The sequence below is a fragment of the Oncorhynchus mykiss genome, chromosome 12 (assembly GCF_057628025.1).
Source record: "Oncorhynchus mykiss isolate SJ-2025 chromosome 12, ASM5762802v1, whole genome shotgun sequence".
In the NCBI taxonomy this organism is placed as follows: Eukaryota; Metazoa; Chordata; class Actinopteri; order Salmoniformes; family Salmonidae; genus Oncorhynchus; species Oncorhynchus mykiss.
Window position 1 is genome coordinate 29,742,157 of NC_143033.1, and position 20,866 is coordinate 29,763,022.

The 20,866-nt window shown below is 43.4% G+C and overlaps 1 protein-coding gene across 2 annotated transcripts; it reads right to left on the reverse strand.

Annotated features, from left to right (window-relative positions):
- Positions 1-4,852: 4,852 nt before the first annotated feature.
- On the reverse strand, positions 4,853-19,876 carry cchcr1 (coiled-coil alpha-helical rod protein 1). 2 transcript variants are annotated; one of them, XM_021623346.3, is made up of 20 exons: positions 18,000-19,876; positions 17,221-17,512; positions 16,946-17,113; positions 16,624-16,741; positions 14,870-15,064; positions 14,582-14,745; positions 14,375-14,489; positions 14,025-14,135; positions 13,728-13,871; positions 13,464-13,574; positions 12,912-13,018; positions 12,543-12,655; positions 12,318-12,390; positions 12,013-12,137; positions 9,570-9,758; positions 9,239-9,340; positions 8,925-9,076; positions 8,296-8,440; positions 5,584-5,681; positions 4,853-5,117 (listed from the first exon to the last, which is right to left on the reverse strand). In XM_021623346.3, exons 1-20 carry the CDS (start codon positions 18,064-18,066, stop codon positions 5,103-5,105), a joined length of 2,604 nt encoding a protein of 867 aa, XP_021479021.3. In that variant the 5' UTR covers positions 18,067-19,876; the 3' UTR covers positions 4,853-5,102. The 2 variants fall into 2 exon arrangements, with proteins under 2 accessions (XP_021479021.3, XP_021479019.3); XM_021623344.3 differs by lacking the exon at positions 4,853-5,117 and having other exon boundaries at positions 5,310-5,681.
- Between the last annotated feature and the right edge of the window lie 990 nt (positions 19,877-20,866).

Consider the following 20,866-nt stretch of genomic DNA (forward strand, 5'->3'; position numbering starts at 1 on the left):
CCTACAGTGCTGTGTAGGATACTGCAGACCTGGGTCATTACTGCTTCTCTACCTACTGTGCTGTGTAGGATACTGCAGACCTGGGTCATTACTGCTTCTCTACCTACAGTGCTGTGTACAATACTGCAGACCTGGGTCATTACTGCTCCTCTACCTACAGTGCTGTGTACAATACTGCAGACCGGGGTCATTACTGCTTCTCTACCTACAGTGCTGTGTACAATACTGCAGACCTGGGTCATTACTGCTTCTCTACCTACAGTGCTGTGTACAATACTGCAGACCTGGGTCAATACTGCTTCTCTACCTACAGTGCTGTGTACAATACTACAGACCTGGGTCATTACTGCTTCTCTACCTACAGTGCTGTGTAGGATACTGCAGACCGGGGTCAATACTGCTTCTCTACCTACAGTGCTGTGTAGGATACTGCAGACCCGGGTCAGTACTGCTTCTCTACCTACAGTGCTGTGTAGGATACTGCAGACCGGGGTCAATACTGCTTCTCTACCTACAGTGCTGTGTAGGATACTGCAGACCGGGGTCAATACTGCTTCTCTACCTACAGTGCTGTGTAGGATACTGCAGACCGGGGTCAATACTGCTTCTCTACCTACAGTGCTGTGTAGGATACTGCAGACCGGGGTCAATACTGCTTCTCTACCTACAGTGCTGTGTAGGATACTGCAGACCAGGGTCAATACTGCTTCTCTACCTACAGTGCTGTGTAGGATACTGCAGACCGGGGTCAATACTGCTTCTCTACCTACAGTGCTGTGTAGGATACTGCAGACCGGGGTCATAACTGCTTCTCTACCTACAGTGCTGTGTACAATACTGCAGACCGGGGTCAATACTGCTTCTCTACCTACAGTGCTGTGTACAATACTGCAGACCGGGGTCAATACTGCTTCTCTACCTACAGTGCTGTGTAGGATACTGCAGACCCGGGTCAGTACTGCTTCTCTACCTACAGTGCTGTGTAGGATACTGCAGACCGGGGTCAATACTGCTTCTCTACCTACAGTGCTGTGTAGGATACTGCAGACCGGGGTCAATACTGCTTCTCTACCTACAGTGCTGTGTAGGATACTGCAGACCGGGGTCAATACTGCTTCTCTACCTACAGTGCTGTGTAGGATACTGCAGACCGGGGTCAATACTGCTTCTCTACCTACAGTGCTGTGTAGGATACTGCAGACCAGGGTCAATACTGCTTCTCTACCTACAGTGCTGTGTAGGATACTGCAGACCGGGGTCAATACTGCTTCTCTACCTACAGTGCTGTGTAGGATACTGCAGACCGGGGTCATAACTGCTTCTCTACCTACAGTGCTGTGTACAATACTGCAGACCGGGGTCAATACTGCTTCTCTACCTACAGTGCTGTGTACAATACTGCAGACCGGGGTCAATACTGCTTCTCTACCTACAGTGCTGTGTAGGATACTGCAGACCTGGGTCATTACTGCTTCTCTACCTACAGTGCTGTGTAGGATACTGCAGACCTGGGTCAATACTGCTTCTCTACCTACAGTGCAGGATACTGCAGACCTGGGTCATTACTGCTTCTCTACCTACAGTGCTGTGTAGGATACTGCAGACCGGGGTCAATACTGCTTCTCTACCTACAGTGCTGTGTAGGATACTGCAGACCTGGGTCAATACTGCTTCTCTACCTACAGTGCTGTGTAGGATACTGCAGACCTGGGTCATTACTGCTTCTCTACCTACAGTGCTGTGCGGGTTATACATGTTTATCCATTTCAACTAACCTTGAATTCTGTCCTTGTAGAATTCTAAACTTATTAATAATAACATATCCTTAATTTCCATTATTAGTATTGTGGAGCCTTGCTTGAAAATAAAGTACAGAGCTGTACATTGTACTGTGTAAGTTTATTTATTATCCATGCAAAAGTTAGAGTTCATTTTGAAGACAGGACAGTTCAGTACACTGCTGCCATTCCCTGAGGTAATGCCCCAGACTTACTGTATCTATAAATAGGGTTACTGGGCTGCATCCTCCCAGCCACACAGCTCCTTATGCATGCTGCTGTCCCCTTTAGCATGGCCTGCCACAGCACTGAGCCATCCACCATGTCCTGGTCCAGCATGGAGCGCTGGTGGTGGTGAGCACTGCACTGACTGACTGAATTACATCAGCCTTAGCTTCCGCCTCAGCTAGCTAAACCACCATGCCTGTTATGTCCTCAGGTCAGCCTGAACATCCTTGGCCAACACAGACCGAACAGTGTTTTCTATAGTTATTATTAGAACTAGGGCCTGGAATTTTTCCTGGTCAGGTTATGTGGTAAATATAACACAAACTAACCAGCCTATTCCAAATATATGGATCAGTGTTGAAATTCTGCAGATGCCTGAAGGCAAAACTTAATCAGAATCATGTTATATAAGTATATGATGAGTCATATGGTCCAAAGACAAGATAGTTTTTGGTTTAAGATGTTTGTTTACTCCATTATGTCATCTTCCTAACCACAAAACAGCACAGTGCCATAGTGGACACGGTTTCCCCTCGGATCGATCTGTACCTCCTCTCCAACACATCAACAGCTGCTCACAGGGAGGCTGCCCAGCATCATTAAGTAAGGAAGATGACTGAGCCAAAGGAGGTCAGCACCTTCCTGCTCGTCGGAATTTCTTATTTAACATATCATTCATTCTGAATTGCTAATAAAAAGGGCTGGGAGCTTATTGAAAGCTTTTTATCACCCCGCTTATTTCATGTCGTCTAGCTCTATTCAATTATTCGTAAGTTAGCTACTACTATGATACCTTGCTACCATACCACACCATTCTTTGTGAAGCTGCTGAAGCAACTGAAATATACTGCTAAGTTTCAGCTGGTAGGTTATGCATTATAAAATCCATTTACCAGTTTGGTTATGAATAGAGAGAAAATGTGGTGGCTTCTGTAGGTTTTTCATCAGAACCTTGTTATCACTGTGCTGACATGAAGATTGCACACTTGGCTATTTGTGGATAAGTGAAACATGGAGATAGAAGGGTTTTAAGTGCTGGTGGGCGAGTCTCCTCTCCTGCCTAAGTGCTGCATGTTATTGCTGTTTCACCAGGAGAAAGACTTCACTTTGCTCAGACAGGACATTGTATTAAGCCTAATAAAGTAATGGGAATTGTCACTTCCTCAGGGAAATGTGCAGTATGAACATGGTACAAGCTGTAGAAGCTGACATAAAAATAAAATTAATTTTAGAAGTACTCGCTGACATCGGTGCAGAATGCAGCACACTCCAACAGCCAATAGTAATAGGGGGTTTGTGTCTTGGTTTGTTAGTGTGAATTTGTGTCTGTGCTTCTATAGTGTAATAACAAATCAAGACATTATGCAACGAACCAAACTAAGCCCACTGAAAGATACACATGACGTCATCTGCCGTGTCAGTCATCTTTATGGGACAGCAATGCCCTCTGCTGTTTGAAAATGTTTCTGCAGGTGGTAATGTGCATGTGAAATAGAAGAGTTGAATCTAGAGTACTTGTGTTTATCAATTAAACTATACTATGGCTCAGTACATAAAGTTTAGTGTTAGTATTTGCTTCCATCCAAAGATATTTATTGGCATCCCACTAAATTAGATGGATTGAGTAGTCCTCTAGAGATATAGGCCTTATCAGACGATCCCACATTGATCATGACAGAAATGTTCATCATTATAGTGCTAACATGTAGAGAAAGACAATATTCATGTCAATCTGTGAATGAACACAACATCACCAATACATGAATGAAAGTAATTAGTGTCAGTGAGCTGCAGTTAAACATACTCTGTGATCACATTAACCTGACAGAGAGAGGACATTGGAATGGAAAATGGCACCCCTAACTGCATAGGATAAACATCACGTCAGGGGTCCTCTCTGCACCAAACCAAACAATACAATGCCTTAGAGTTGCTGGGGTCTGATGAGGACACTGCTGGGGACAGATAAAGCAGACATCCATCAGACGGTCCTGCTGCTGCTTCACAGCCTTCTGGGAAACAAATCACCCTGCATCATGCACTCTCACAGCCAGCACATTCACAATCTCAGTCTGCCTTTACACTAGCATCTAGCATGTCGCCCACTTACAGCTAGTCAATACTGTACAGATAGCTTGGTTATCTTAGCACTTCCAACACCAGGGTTTGTATGATGGATATGCCTGATTGAGTTTATTGTTGGCATGGACAGCCTCAGTCCCAATTAGTGCTGCATAAATTGCATGAAACTGTAATGGTGTTCTGTAAAAGGAAAAGCAACAAGAGGCTGATGGCAAGGGACACAAACAGGAACCAGGGCTACACTTAAATTAATATAAATTAATTTATCATTAGTATAGCTAATCATAATCATGAATGCTTATATATATATATATATATATATATATATATATATATATATATATATATATATATATATATATACACACACACCTGTGTATTTTTCTCTGCTGCAGTCCAGGTTGTTTTTCTGGAGCCAGTTGATCATTCCTTTACCCAGCTAGTGCTTCATAATGGAAATACTTATAATTAAAACGTAAAAAGGGGACATACTTTCACAACACTAAATATAGTGACTAAATTGAACATCTCTTCCAGTTAGGCCTGACTTCGACTTATAGTCATAACCAGGCGATGACAGCTTCTGATAGACCGTGAATCACCAGGTCACTTTAAGTAAGAGCCATCTGAGCATCTCACAATCTGCTCCTGATTCTCTGGAATGAGTTTTCATATCCTGTCACGATCTCTCCATTCCTTAATGGAGGACAGGCGGTCCAAATGTTCATGAAATGTTCCATCAAAACTGCACTTCTCAGACACAATGAAAGTTTTAAATATCAACATCATTTATTACATCACAAACAAATACACAACTTTGTCAAAGATGGTGATCCATGTCTTCATAAACACGACCATTAGCAAGACTATAGAAACATCAGCAGTGGTCAATCTCGTGTCTCCAGTGCTACAGTTCAGAGCACTCAGGGTCACAACAAGCCTGTTTTTTAGTCTTCTCCAGCGGAAGGCAGCACGCTGTTTTGAACGAAGCTATCCATTCATTTGATTTTCCTGTCACGCTGTGAGGCCCTGGGAGAAAGCACATTGACTTATTGTTTAGACTGGGCGCACAGGCCACACGTCCACCTACCTTATTTGAACTCATCACAGTCAGTGAGCTTCTCCTCTGGACGGAGCCTGTCAGCCAAAGGTCAATTAACATTAAGTAGATCCATGAAATCTTAAAACATCCAATGCATTTTTAAACTGGGAACATTGCTGTTGTGTCGACAGTGCCATTTTATAGACATTAAGAAAGCACTAAATCGTCCACCCACATGGAGTCTGAGTTACACACGTAATGAAATGTCAATTAGTCATGAAGAGTGTATAAAAAAAACAAAGATTTGAGACTTGAAAAGTTCAAATCTCAAAACAGAAATGGATCGCAATTTTTTTTAAATAAAAATGCAGAATAAAAGTTCCTAGTAGTCCTAGTACTTATTGCGGACCGTCACTTTAGTGAGTCGTCCCCTCTGGTTCTGGAATGCCGTACCCTGTCCCCATATCCCTCCTCCTCTGCATCGTCTTCTGAGCTGTGGACCACTGCAGCACTCAGAGTCCGAAGGTCCCCAAGCACTGACAGTAGCGAGTCTAACAGGGAACACACAGAACAGTTCACTGGTTACTACTGTGTGTCTGTAGACATGTTAACTATAGTCAAATTACAATTTCATTCTATGTTTTATAAATTTGCTATAAACATGTTATAGTATACATGGAGTATACTTAAGGACACCTGCTCTTTCCATGAGACTGACCAGGTGAATCCAGGTTGAAACTATGATCCTTTATTAATGTCACTTGTTAAATCCACTTCAATCAGTGTAGATGAAGGGGAGGAGACGGGTTAAAGAAGGATTTTTAAGCCATAAGACAATTGAGACATGGATTGTACAGTACCAGTCAAAAGTTTGGACACACCTACACATTCCAGGGGGTTCTCTTTGTTTTTACTATTTTCTACACTGTAGAATAACAGTGAAGACATCAAAACCATGAAATAGCACATATGGAATGATGTAGTAACCAAAAAAAAGTGTTAAACAAATCCAAAAATACTTGATATGAGATTCTTCAAAGTAGCCACCCTTAGCCTTGATGACAGCTTTGCACACTATTGGCATTCTCTCAACCAGCTTCATGAGGTAGTCACCTGGAATGCATTTCAATTAACAGGTGTGCCTTGTTAAAAGTTAATTTGTGGGATTTCTTTCCTTCTTAATGCGTTTGAGCCAATCAGTTGTGTTGTGACAAGTTAGGGGTGGTATACAGAAGATGGCCTTTACCAAATAGGGCTAAGTCCATATTATGGCAAGAACCGTTCAAATAAGCAATGAGAAACGAAAGTCCATCATTACTTTAAGACATGAAGGTCAGTCAACAAGGTACATCTCAAGTGCAGTCGCAAAAACCATCAAGTGGTATGATGACACTGGCTCTCATGAGGACCACCACAGGAAAAGAATACCCGGAGTTACCTCTGCTAGAGAGGATAAGTTCATTAGAGTTACCAGCCTCAGAAAATGCAGCCCAAATAAATGCTTCAGAGTTCAAGTAACAGACATCTCAACATCAACTTTTCAAAGGAGACTGCGTGAATCAGGCCTTCATGGTCAATTTGCGATTTGTGATGGTGCTTTGCTGGTGACACTGTCAGTGTTTTATTTCGAAATCAAGGCAAACTTAACCAGCATGTCTACCACAGTATTCTGCAGCGATACGCCATCCCATATGGTTTGCGCTTAGTGGGACTATCATTTGTTTTTCAACAGGACAATGACACAAAACACACCTCCAGGCTGTGTAAGGGCTATTTGACCAAGGAGAGTGATGCAATGCTGCATCAGATGAGCTGGCCTCCACAATCACCCGACCTCAACCAAACTCAGATGGTTTCGGATGAGTTGGACCACAGAGTGAAGGAAAAGCACCATGCCTCAGGACTACCTGACCTGATGACTCCTTGCTGTCCCCAGTCCACCTGGTCGTGCTGCTGCTCCAGTTCCAACTGTTCTGCCTGCGGCTATGGAACCCTGATCTGTTCACCAGACGTGCTACCTGTCCCAGACCTGCTGTTTTCAACTCTCTAGAGACAGCAGAAGAGGTAGAGATACTCTGAATGATCGGCTATGAAAAGCCAACTGACATTTACTCCTGAGGTGCTGACCTGTTGCACCCTCGAGAACTACTGTGCTTATTGTTATTTGACCCTACTGGTCATCTATGAACATCTTGGCCATGTTATAATCTCCACCCGGCACAGCCAGAAGAGGACTGGCCACCCCTCATAGCCTGGTTCCTCTCTAGGTTTCTTCCTTGGTTCTGGCCATTCTAGGGAGTTTTTCCTAGCCACCGTGCTTCTACACCTGCATTGCTTGCTGTTTGGGGTTTTAGGCTGGGTTTCTGTACAGCACTTTGTGACATCAGCTGATGTAAGAAGGGCTTTATAAATACATTTGATTGATTGAGCAGCCAACAAGTGCTCAGCATATGTGGGAACTCATTCAAGACTGTTGGAAAAGCATTCCTCATGAAGCTGGTTGAGAAAATGCCAAGAGTGCAAAGCTGTCATCAAGGCAAAAGGGGGCTACTTTGGAGAATCTAAAATATATTTTTATTTGTTTAACAAATTTTTGGTTACTACGATTCCATATGTGTTATTTCATAGTTTTGATGTCTTCACTAATATTCTACAACATCGAAAATAGTTTAAAAAAAAGAAAAACCCTTGAATGAGTAGGTGTCCAAACTTGACTGGTACTGTATATGTGTGCCATTCAGATGGTGAATGGGCAAGACAAAATATTTAAGAGCCTTTGAGTGGGGTATGGCAGTAGGTGCCAGGTGCACCAGTTTGTGTCAAGAACTGCAACATTGCTGTTTTTTTTTAGCTCAACAGCTTCCTGTGTGTATCAAGAATGGTCTACCACCCAAAGGCCATCCAGCCAACTTGACACAACTGTGGGAAGCATTGGAATCATGGGCCAGCATCCCTGTGGAACACTTTCGACACCTTGTAGAGTCCATGCCCTGGCGAATTGAGGCTGTTCTGAGGGCAAAAGGGGGTGCAACTCAATATTAGAAAGGTGTAGCTAATTTTTGGTATACTCAGTGTATAAAGTGTTATACATACACTTGTATTATATTACAAGAGGTATTCATAGGAAGAGACAATGTGACAACATGGTGTGTTGGTGGAAGTTACCTCTGGTCTGTGGCTGGTCTTTGGCTCTCAGAGTGTTGCTCTTCCTTGAGGGTCTCTGCTGCTGCTCCAAGGCCACAGAAGTCTGCAGGGCTGTGGTCCGGGCTGCCTTATACTCACTCATCAGACCCCTCTCACGTACAGTCGCCTGTGGGATACAGAAGATCTTGACAGTTGTCAGTTTCACAAAAAAGAAAAAAAGTCTCAACATGGTAAACAATAAGTCTCGCGGAGGCCATCCTTCCAAAACTCGTCTTGTTGACTGTTGATGGAGGCGCTGGCATTTGATTGGCTCAGAGTAGAAATGACATTCCCCGTTAGGAGAGGCATTTTTTTGTTTGTCATTTTCATATTTTTCTACCATGTCGGACAAAGTTTAAGTATGTAGCGTTGTTTTTTGTATCTCATGTTCGCTTGCTTTTTGGAAGTCAGAAATTTTTTCAGGAACACAACCTCTGTTCAGAGCTTGAGCCATGTCAAATACTCGTTTCCATCTAGACTAACCCCTTTTAAGCATCTTTCTGCCGACAAGTTCACCAGGCTTTCAGAATGTACAGTACGTGAACAAAGCCTGAGGTTCGTGGCTAACTTACAATAAACCAAGACATGGGGAAAAAAAACAATGAACTCACCAAAAGTAGATTTCTGTCCTTGTCCTTTTCTTGCAGTAGTTTCTGTAGATCCTGGATTTCTCTCTTGGTGTGTTCACTCTGAAGGCATTGTGCTTCTCTCTCCTGCTCCCTCTCTCTCTTAGCCTGTCTCTCAAACTGACGCAGGGCTACCACTATAACATACAGACAGGAGTCCTATCAGTCTTAGCCATATATATTTACACTACAGTACATTTCTGTAGACGCATATATGAATCCTCTCAACTCTACATGACCCTTTCACATGTTTGTGTTGAGATGGACATTATGTGATGAATGAGTCAAGTGTACCCTACCTGCTTTGGTGTGTTCTCTTCTGGCCGTGTTGAGTTGAGATTCCATCACTCTAAGCTGCTGAGCACAGTGATCCTCTGTCTCAGACACTCTCTCCTGCAGAGCTGATGGGACAGTCAGAGATGGTGTATGGAGAAATTCAGGTACAGAACATTCTGTGACATGTCAACAATTCGGTCACATCGATTTCAAGAGAAATTGAAATTTGATGAATAGATTGAAAAATCCTTGCAGAACACAAGATATTTTAAATTCAGACAGTAAACTTAATTGACTGAATTACAATGGAATCCTGGCATTGTACACTTAAGTCCACCCTGATCCCTCTCTAACCTCTGTCACTGTCCTCCTGTTGGCTGATCAGCTGTGCATGGAGCTGCTCTAGGTTGAGGTTGCTCTCCTCTAGCTGTGTGTGGGCCTCCTGCAGCCTCTGCTGGGCCTCCTCTCTGGCTGCCTGGGCCTCCTGGGCTTCACCCCTGCTTCGCTCTGCAGCCTGCCTCAGCTGCCTCACCTCACTGTCAACTGGAGAGGAGGGGGAACACAGATGGTGTACTGCAGGGGTGTCAAACTCATTTGCCCAGGAGGCCGCAGTCAGTCTTCAACGAGGTCCAAAGGGCCGCATGGAAAACTGGTTATTTTTCCACGCCGTGAAAATGGTTAAATATAGTCTTAAATCCATAATTCCGGGAATCCCGGACTCTCCATCTTTCCTTAGGGTGATTATTAGCGAGCTGGACAGTCAATGAAACGTTTGAATTTAGGTTCATTATCATTACCACACTGTTCTCATTTGGTTTTGGTTATTTTAAAAAGTATATTGACTTTGTTCCCACCACGGGTCGGATTCAAACCACCCGAAGTCCGGCTTGGACCCCCTAGCCAGCCGTATGTTTGACACCCCTTGTGTACAGTATTCTGAGTATTTCTACTACCACATAGTCAGGATATACAAGAGGAGGAAGGCGCTAAAAATGGTCAAAAAGTACAGCCACCCTAGTCATAGACTGTTCTCTCTGCTACCGCATGGCAAGCGGTACCAGAGCGCCAAGTCTAGGTCCAAACAGCTTCTACCCCCCCAAGCCTTATGACTCCGGAACAGCTAATAAAATGGCTAACCAGACTATTTGTATTGTCGCCCCCCACCCCTATTTTATGCCGCTGCTACTGTTTATTATCTCTGCATAGTCACTGTAATAACTCTACCTACATGTACAGTGCCTTGCGAAAGTATTTGGCCCCCTTGAACTTTGCGACCTTTTGCCACATTTCAGGCTTCAAACATAAAGATATAAAACTGTATTTTTTTGTGAAGAATCAACAACAAGTGGGACACAATCATGAAGTGGAACGACATTTATTGAATATTTCAAACTTTTTTAACAAATCAAAAACTGAAAAATTGGGCGTGCAAAATTATTCAGCCCCTTTACTTTCAGTGCAGCAAACTCACTCCAGAAGTTCAGTGAGGATCTCTGAATGATCCAATGTTGACCTAAATGACTAATGATGATAAATACAATCCACCTGTGTGTAATCAAGTCCCCGTATAAATGCACCTGCACTGTGATAGTCTCAGAGGTCCGTTAAAAGCGCAGAGCATCATGAAGAACAAGGAACACAAGCCACCTGGGAGACACATCAAACATGTGGAAGAAGGTGCTCTGGTCAGATGAAACCAAAATTGAACTTTTTGGCAACAATGCAAAACGTTATGTTTGGCGTAAAAGCAACACAGCTGAACACACCATCCCCACTGTCAAACATGGTGGTGGCAGCATCATGGTTTGGGCCTGCTTTGCTTCAGCAGGGACAGGGAAGATGGTTAAAATTGATGGGAAGATGGATGGAGCCAAATACAGGACCATTCTGGAAGAAAACCTGATGGAGTCTGCAAAATACCTGAGACTGGGACGGAGATTTGTCTTCCAACAAGACAATGATCCAAAACATAAAGCAAAATCTACAATGGAATGGTTCAAAAATAAACATATCCAGGTGTTAGAATGGCCAAGTCAAAGTCCAGACCTGAATCCAATCGAGAATCTGTGGAAAGAACTGAAAACTGCTGTTCACAAATGCTCTCCATCCAACCTCACTGAGCTCGAGCTGTTTTGCAAGGAGGAATGGGAAAACATTTCAGTCTCTCGATGTGCAAAACTGATAGAGACATACCCCAAGCGACTTACAGCTGTAATCGCAGCAAAAGGTGGTGCTACAAAGTATTAACTTAAGGGGGCTGAATAATTTTGCACACCCAATTTTTCAGTTTTTGATTTGTTAAAAACGTTTGAAATATCCAATAAATGTCGTTCCACTTCATGATTGTGTCCCACTTGTTGTTGATTCTTCACTAAAAAATACAGTTTTATATCTTTATGTTTGAAGCCTGAAATGTGGCAAAAGGTCGCAAAGTTCAAGGGGGCCGAATACTTTCGCAAGGCACTGTATGTACATATTACCTCAACTAACCTGTGCCCCCACACATTGACTGTGTACCGGTACCCCCTGTATATAGCCTTCGCCACTGTTATTTTACTGCTGCTCTTTAATTATATTGTATTTTTAACTTAATACTTATTTTTCTTAAAACTGCATTGTTGGTTAAGGACTTGTAAGTAGGCATTTCACTATAAGGTCTAAACCTGTTCTATTCGGGCAAATGTGACAAATAACATTTGATTTGATGGTGCATGCAAATCTACTGTAGGTACAGTTACAGTGTACAAGGAATTCATGTAAGTCTGAATCTCTCTGAACAGATGACTAAACAGCGTACACTGTTCACGGACATCAGCCAGAGCACTCTCAATGAGCTCGGGGGTTCTCTTGAGCTCCTGCCTGAGCTTGTCTCTCTCCTCACACGCCGAGGACAGCTCTGCCTGGAGCTCTGTGACAGCGGCACTGTGAATAGAGAAAGAGGACAGCACAACTAGTGAGGCAATGGGAGATGTAGTGGTAGAGAGACAAACTGAGGCAATGGTCTACAAGTCAAGGCCTTTTCCTGATTAATAACTGGCCATTGCCAGCTTGGGTTCATGGAGAACCAGGGCCAAGGTGGTCCAGTGTGGTCAGTTATCATACAGCTCAGAGACCGGGTTGGCTGCTTTAGTGGCCTGCTGCACTCTCCGTAGGGCCTCCTTCCTCATCATTAGACCTGCGAGACAACAGTACAGTGAATGTGTGGTCAAACTGAGCCAGAATAAAACAGTGCAAAGAATTATCCAGGGGCACATGCAATTTAAACTCACTGTTGTAAGATTTCCTGTAGTTAAGCGGGAAGAAATCATTTCAGATCTATAGACAGACCTTGAATTGTGTCCACTCTTCTTTTGGCAAAGGTCAGCCTCTGGCCAAAGCTGTTCAGACGTGTTTGGACAGTCTCCACCTCTGACATCTTAGCCTCAAATGCCTGACTGAATCTGTAGAAAGAAGAACTGGTACTATAACAAAAGATTTGACATCAAATGAGGATTGTAGGATTGAGTAGTACACAAATTCACCCTGTGTCATTGGACATTTTGTAAAAGATGGTATGAGTGATATGGACTGTGAAAGAGTCTGGAAAAGATTAGGTGCCCAGTGTACAAAATTACAGTTAGTACAACTTAAATATCTCAGGCGACTTGACTTGTATAGTGGTTGTCAAGGGGATCTGTCTATCTGGCAGCTCTTTACCGCTGGGTATCCTCTGTCATTGTCCTCAGTCCAGCCTCTGCCTCCTGACTCCAGCTCTTCAGCTCTGTGTTCTCCCTCTTAGTCGTAGTCATGTCCTGCTCCACGGCCTGACAGGACCAGACAAACATAAAAACCGACCCGCCACCAGACAACTACTAGGGTCTCCTTTCAGATGAGGTCATAGTGACCTTTTGATTACATATACAGTTAAATGTCAAATTTCTGAAAAAAGTTTAATGTCATCGCACACTGACTTCAGGGTTCAATCGTGTCTTTTGAGGATTGTTTGAGAGTATTTAATCTGGAAATTGTCATCTTGCTATAACATTTTTAAAGGAAGCATTTTTTGTATTCTCTTAATACTAATGGGAGGCGCGTAAGACGTTTTTCGTGAGAAGTGGCGCCCTCTGCTGTGCTAACACAACAGAGGTAATTGGCAACTCCCCCTGGCAACAGCAGATGCATCATGTCTCAACAACATGGAGGAAAGACATCCTATGAAGAGATGCATTGAGACACTCCCACAGAGGCTGTCCCCCAGCTCCTCCTCACCTCCCTAGCCACCCTCTCCAGCTCCAGCTCAGCTGTTCTGTCCTGCAGGCTGTGCTGGAACACATTGGACTGGTACTTCTCCTTCTTCACCTCCTGCTCCAGAGACAAGATCTGAAGCAACAGGACACACAATAGAGTAATGGATGTTTCTGCACGTTTCGATTATGTCCCTTATCACGATTTGCCTATTTATACACTGAACATTATTTCACAGTGGTTGGAGTTCATCAGGTTTTTAAGTCATAAGCCTCCTAAATCACATACGGTTGAGTGAAGTTTATCCCTTTCTCCCCTCAGTTCCATATCCTTTGAGCGAAGCTGGACCAACAACATGAAGACCTTCTCTCTCCAGCAACGCAGAACCCGAGTGCCTTTGGGCCCAGCTTTCAGGAGAGGGTCTGACAGAGTCTGTGGACGTGACAAAGCCTTTACTTAACCCACAAACCACTCAGATATAGTCACCCACACATGGGGGAATGGATGTTAATCAAATATCTGAAAGAAATAAGAGGATTTTGCATCAGCTGTGGGGCTGTGAACACACAAGCATGGTTCAAACACCTTCTCTACCATCTCCTCCTCTTGTAGGGCCAATATGTCGTTCACAGAGTTGAGTCTGACCGTCAGAAGCTCTGTTGTCACCTGCAGAGCCTCCTTCTCCCTATTCAGTGTCTATAGAGGAAGTCAGATTAGAATATTGACTACTTATTACATGGTAATATGAAAATATGCTCATACCATACATTGAGATTGAATGAGACAAAATTCACCTTGTTCTACAGACAAGACTTTGCTGGAAGAACAATCCATTTCTCTGCTTGGTTAAGCACCAACTGTATTTTTCCTTGTGTGTTTCCTCAGAGCACACAATTAACTTGATCTAAATCAATGTTATCAATGAATCTCCCCACCTGAATGGTTTCAGTTAGTTTCTCTTCCAACCCTCTCTCAGGGGTAAGTTGTCCAATGTAGTTTCTAAGACTCTGCAACGTTGCTGACTGGGTCTCAAAAGCATTGCCCATTTGGCTGAAAAAATAAAACCCCAAAAATGAGATACTATCCATCCATTGAACAAAGCAGTATATTTAAGAAGCTTTGGGATCAAATATAACACCTACCTTAGTTGTTCTTTCAGTCCATCTCTCTCTGCAGACACTTCCAGTAGACAGCACTTCAGATGAGTCACCTCCTTTGACAGATGACATAACCTCTCCTGCACCTCAGAGCTCGTCTGTCTGACTGTGGACAATTCAGTGTCGTGGGTGGCAGTCAACTGCTGCAACTAGAGGGAACAAATAAAGAGATCCACAATAAAACTTACACATCTGTAAAAAATGTATTATTTGCGCCATGTTTGTTAAATTGTTCAGAAAGAAATGTAAACAATCTGAAAAAAAGACTCTTACCTGTGTTTCATGTCTCCTGTGGGATTCCTCCAGTTGCTTATTTAGTTTCTGCAACTCCTGCTTGGCCTCTTCCCCAGCCTGCAGCCTGGCTATATCAGCCTCCCTGGTCAGCCTGTGGGTTTCCTGTCTGCTCCTCTCCACCTCCCTCCTCAGCCTCTCAGCCTCCTCCCCAGACTTCCTCTCCAGCATCTCCAGCTGCACACCACAGAGAGCAGGCATTGTCCAATACAAGGTCAATGTAGTAAATAAAGAAGAGGTTTGAGTGGAAGCCTGGGAGCAGGGAATTGATTTAAACCAATAGCTGTTTTGAAGCAGTGATTCAAAATTACAGTCCTTGGGGGCTGCAAGCATACCTGACTTGGCTTCTATACCATTTCTTGGACCATCAATATACAATGTATTCAGAAAGTATTCAGACCCCTTCCCCTTTCCCACATTTTGTTACATTACAGCCTTATTCTAAATTTGATTAAATTATTGTTTTTCTTCAATCTACACACAATACCCCATAATGACAAGGCAAAAACTGTTTTTTTTAGACATTTTTGCAAATGTAGTAAAAAAATTACAATAATAATACCTTATTTACATTCAGACTCTTTGCTATGAGAATCGAAATTGAGCTCAGGTGCATCCTGTTTCCATTGATCATCTTTGAGATGTTTCTACAATTTGATTGGAGTCCACCTGTGGTGAATTCAATTGATTGGACATTTTTGGAAAGGCACACACCTTTCTACACAAGGTCCCACAGTTGACAGTGCATTGTCAGAGCAAAAACCAATTCATGAGGTCGAAGGAATTGTCCATAGACAGGATTGTGTCGAGGCACAGACCTGGGGAAGGGTACCAAAACATTTCTGCAGCATTGAAGGTCCCCAAGAATACACTGGCCTCCATTATTCTTCAAACGGAAGAAGTTTGGAACCACCAAGACTCTTCCTAGTGCTGGCCGCCCGGCCAAACTGAGAAATCGGGGGAGAAGGGCGTTGGTCAGGGTGGTGACCAAGAACTCGATGGTCACTCTGACAGAGCTCCTATGTGGAGATGGGAGAACCTTCCAGAAGGACAACCATCTCTGCAGCACTCCACAAATCAGGCCTTTATGATAGAGCGTCTAGACGGAAGCCACTCCTCAGGAAAAGGCATCACCAGAGAGAACATCACCGGAGAGAACATCACCGGAGAGAACATCACCGGAGAGAACATCACCGGAGAGACCTGAAAACAGCTGTGCAGCAATGCTACCCATCCAACCTGACAGATCTTGAGAGAATCTGCAGAGAAGAATGGGAGAAACTCCCCAAATATAGTTGTGCCAAGCTTGTAGCGTCATACCCTAGAAGAATCTAGGCTGTAATCGCTGCCAAAGGTGCTTCAACAAAGTACTGAGTGAAGGGTCTGAATACTTATGTAAATGTGATATTTCTAAAGACCTGTTTTTGCCTTGTCATTATGGGGTATTGTGTGTAGATTCACGAAGAAAAAAATATTGAACTAATTTTAGAATAAGGCTGTAATAAGGCTGTAACGTAACAAAACGTGGAAACGGTCAAGGGGTCTGAATACTTTCCAAATGCACTGTATAGTTTTGCAATCATGCCATTGTTGCTGATGATGCTGCAATCATGGCACAGCTGCTGCAAGCTAGATGCAAATAACTGAACTTTCCCTTAGTTACCACCACACATAAAACAGAGGTGAGCTGGGATGACAACCTACACAAATGTAGAGTTATTGTGAATAACTGTTACCTGGGTGCTGAGTCTCTCTTTGTCCTCTCTCTTTTGGACCAGCTCCACACTGACTTGGCTGAGCTCAGTCTTAGTCTTATATAACTCCTCCCGCATCGCCTCCATTTCATGACTCTGCCTGCAATATAGGGTGTAAGGAGAGGGGAGGTAATATCACTGGTAACTTAAAAAACAAAACAAAAAAATTAAGTAGGTCTACTTAGAATAGAAGCAGGATACACATTTCTCCATAAAATGTGAATTGTTGAATGAGGAATGTAAGATCTAGACTACTAATAAGCCATAATGACAAGTCAGTGTCTATACACCCACACTATAATACCTGTTCAGATAAGTTTCTTTGTCCCTCATCTCCTCTCTCTGTCTCCCTCCAATTTCCTTCAGTGCTTCTACCTGGCCTTTCAACCTCTCTGACTCTGCCCTGAAACGCTCTGTGTCCAGTCTCCATTCTGTCTCCCACCTGGAGGCCTGCTCACCTCTCGCTCCAGACCTGTGTGTGGGGGGTGGGAGGAGCAGGTTAGGTGTTATGTTAATAGACATGGGTGAGAATTGAAAAAAGTGGATTTCATAAGCAAGGCATATAGAGCAGCACCTGACCTTGCTATGGAGTGGGCAGAATCCTCTGTTGACTCTGTTCCTCTGGAGCAGTCTCCCTGTAACATCAGAATCCTCTGGTTTTCTCTGTGTAGTTCTAGAATTTCCTGTTTGGCCTGAGCCATGGTGAGCCATGGGTTGGCAGGGCCAGAGTCCGATGGGGGTGTTGCGGCATGGGTGACCCATTTTATTGGTGTTGTCCCTCGTCCCGTAACAGTCCCTGGTACTATGATGGAGGCAGACTGGGTGCTTGCGGTGAAATGGGATGGGGGCATCAGGGTCCTCTGACTACCCTCTGAAAAACAATATGCAGTATTCAGTATGTGAGAATGTACTTGCAATAAACATGTGACAGAACACCTGCGAGTAAGGTAGTGGCACATGCTGTCCCAAATATAGAAATAGAATGAATAGAATGGACATCCCCATTCAAGTTAATGGTGGCATAATGGGTGGACAGGCGGTGATTGCGACTGTACCCATGGAGGAAGTCAAAACAGCAAGTGTACCCATCAATATAAATTAAATTGTATTTGTCAAATGTTCCATATGGTCCCAATGCCATCCAAGAGGACAGTTTCGGCGCATACGCGACTAGGTACGTTTGGTGCAACAGCTCACAAGACACAACTTACGCTGCTGTATAACTTAGAAAATTATATAACTTAAGTAATTGGTTAGCAATGCTACTTATGTTCTATATAACGTTAGGCGCAGCTGGCGTTAGCTTCCGGGTAGCTAGCCAACTAACTAACTTAGCTAGCTAGCTTTTTAGGACTTACTTGAGACACTTGATGCCACAAAATCGGACGGGGCATTCAGCTTCTCATCCTCATTGCATCTTTCCATCAGAGAATCGTAAAATGACCACTGTTCTAAAACAAGTTACAAAAGAGTACACTGTATTGTGAGCGGGATCATTTTGAACATCACTTTCATGGCGACGAGTCGCTGCAACGACTCTTCCTGTTTACGTAGTTACGTGAATGGAATAGTTGCGTGGGCGTTGCATTCTCAATCGTTTTGGTAAACGGCAATAGATTTTAAAAAACATTGATGTATATCGATCAAATCAAGTCAAATTGTATTTGTCACATGCGCCGAATACAACAGGTGAAGAAGACCTTACAGTGAAATGCTTACTTACAAGCCCTTAACAAACAATGCAGTTTTAAGAAAATACCCCCAAAAAGTAAGAGATAAGAATAACAAATAATTAAATAACAGCATTAAAATAACAATAGCGGGGCTATATATAGGGGGTACCAGTACAGAGTCAATGTGCGAGGGCACCGGTGTCGAGGTAATTGAGGGAATATGTACATGTAGGTAAAGTTATTAAAGTTACTATGCATAGATAATAACAGAGAGTAGCAGCAGTGTAGAAGAGGGGGGGGGGGGGGGGGGGGGGCAATGCAAATAGTCAGGGTAGCATTTGATTAGATGTTCAGGAGTCTTATGGCTTGGGGGTAGAAGCTGTTTAGAAGCCTCTTGGACCTAGACTTGGCGCTGCGGTACCGCTTGCCGTGTGGTAGCAGAGAGTCTATGACTAGGGTGGGTGGAGTCTTTGACAATATTTTAGGGCCTGACACCGCCTGGTATAGAGGTCCTGTATGGCAGGAAGCTTGGCCCCGGTGATGTACTGGGCCGTACGCACTACCCTCTGTAGCGAGCAGTTGCTCGGTGGCCGAGCAGTTGCCATACCAGGCAGTGATGCTCTCGATGGTGCAGCTGTAAAACCTTTTGAGGATCTGAGAACCCATGCCAAATATTTTCAGTCTCCTGAGAGGGAATACTGTAGGTTTTGTCGTGCCCTCTTCACGACTGTATTGGTGTGCTTGGACCATGTTAGTTTGTTGGTGATGTGAACGCCAAGGAACTTGAAGCTCTCAACCTGCTCCACTACAGCCCCGTCAATGAGAATGGGGGGGTGCTCGTCCTCTTTTTCCTAAGAACCAATGTGTGCACAACAATGGGGCAAAACAGCAAGGGGTTGGCTTTGATGGTTGACAACATGCAAACTATATTTCATCTCCAATGTTTATTGAAAACATAAATAAATTTGCTCAATGAGCACTTGTTTCCTCTCAAATACATCCTTACAGTTGTTGGTTAGTGACTTTTTGCCATATTTGCATTGCCATGAACTCAGTCAAAGCAAGACATGGTATCAAGAACAAGATGAAACGAGCCCCTTACAATTCCCCACATGGAGTTTCTTGTTATTCTTGCTAGCAATCTGGCCGTCCAGAATCACAACAACACGCTGACTTCTGCCCCATGGAAGCTCACATACTGTATAATCACAGATAGAACAATGAGACAGATATTTCACTGGATGTATAAATGTGAAGCATCCGCTTGGCGTTTCCACTCATATGGTAGTGAGAAGAAGCCCAGTGGGAGAGGATGGAACGAGATGGATTTTGGCCGACATTCTGCAAATGTTCTCATCGACGAAACATTTGATCTCAATACCGTTTTCTGTTCCCAAAACTACAAGCTGTTCCGAAAAGAGTGGACTAAGTTTTGTAGACTTTGCCATTTGCAAAGGGTTTCAAAAATCGCGTTGTTTAGAAGGTGTGTTTAGTCGAATGGGGTTATTGCATACGTGCAATTCACTAAGTAGGCGTTAGCTAACGGAAATATGCAGATGATGCTCGTGCTTGGCTCTGCCCACCTCCTTGCTTGTTCTGCCCACTATGACTAATTTGTTCCTATTGGAAACGACATGCTGTGGTCTATCTTGGTTTAGTTCTAAAAAAATATTTGGTTTAATTTTCGTGATGTTGTCAACACATCTATAGAGAATGATAGTGGCCTCTAGTGGCCAAACTGCCATATTAGCATGGGCAGCGCCATTGAAGGCTTTCAACATTTTCATGTCGTCAACTAGGTGGGACTTACAACTTCATTGGCTGATCCAGCTTTTAGTGACCCTGTTGGAGTCATGTCCAACCGGATCATAAGGAGGGATCAGCCAATCGTGAAGAAGAAAATTGACCACTTCAAAATAGAGAGAGCCTCATTGGCGCTGCCCATGCTGTCACAGACGATATAATGGCACAGATAGAAGATGAGTCCTCTATCTCTATGGAGTACCCCAACAACAAAATGGTGAGGGCGTATACCGGTCAATAAAAATATGAATGACAAGTAAAAGAGCTGATTGGCCAGCTCAGACGGTGAGCCAATTAGAAGTCTCAGTCAAAAACATGAAGGCATCCTCTATGAAGAAATAGCAATTATTTTTTTCAACGGTTTGAGGTGGGGCTTTGGAAGCATTTTTTTCTCTAATTTGTGCTTTGGCCACAAATATAAGAATAGGACGAGTCAACAACATTATTTGGGTACGCGTTAACAGATTATGAGCTTTTTAAAGTGAAATTTTCACTGGACAGTTACTTTAAAACATCGTTTCCCACTGAAGTTGCCCACGATGGCTGTGAATTTTAAACTTACCACAAGGGGGAGCTGTCCAACGCAGCATCAGCACCAGATACTGCAAGTGTTTGGGTGGATGATGCTGAGCGCCTCTTTATAATTGAAACTTATTTTATAACTATAAACCATTTACTATATTAGACCATTCACATTTTAATGTTTTAGTAAAGACATCTAATCAAAGGGTAATTACTAGCACCATTTT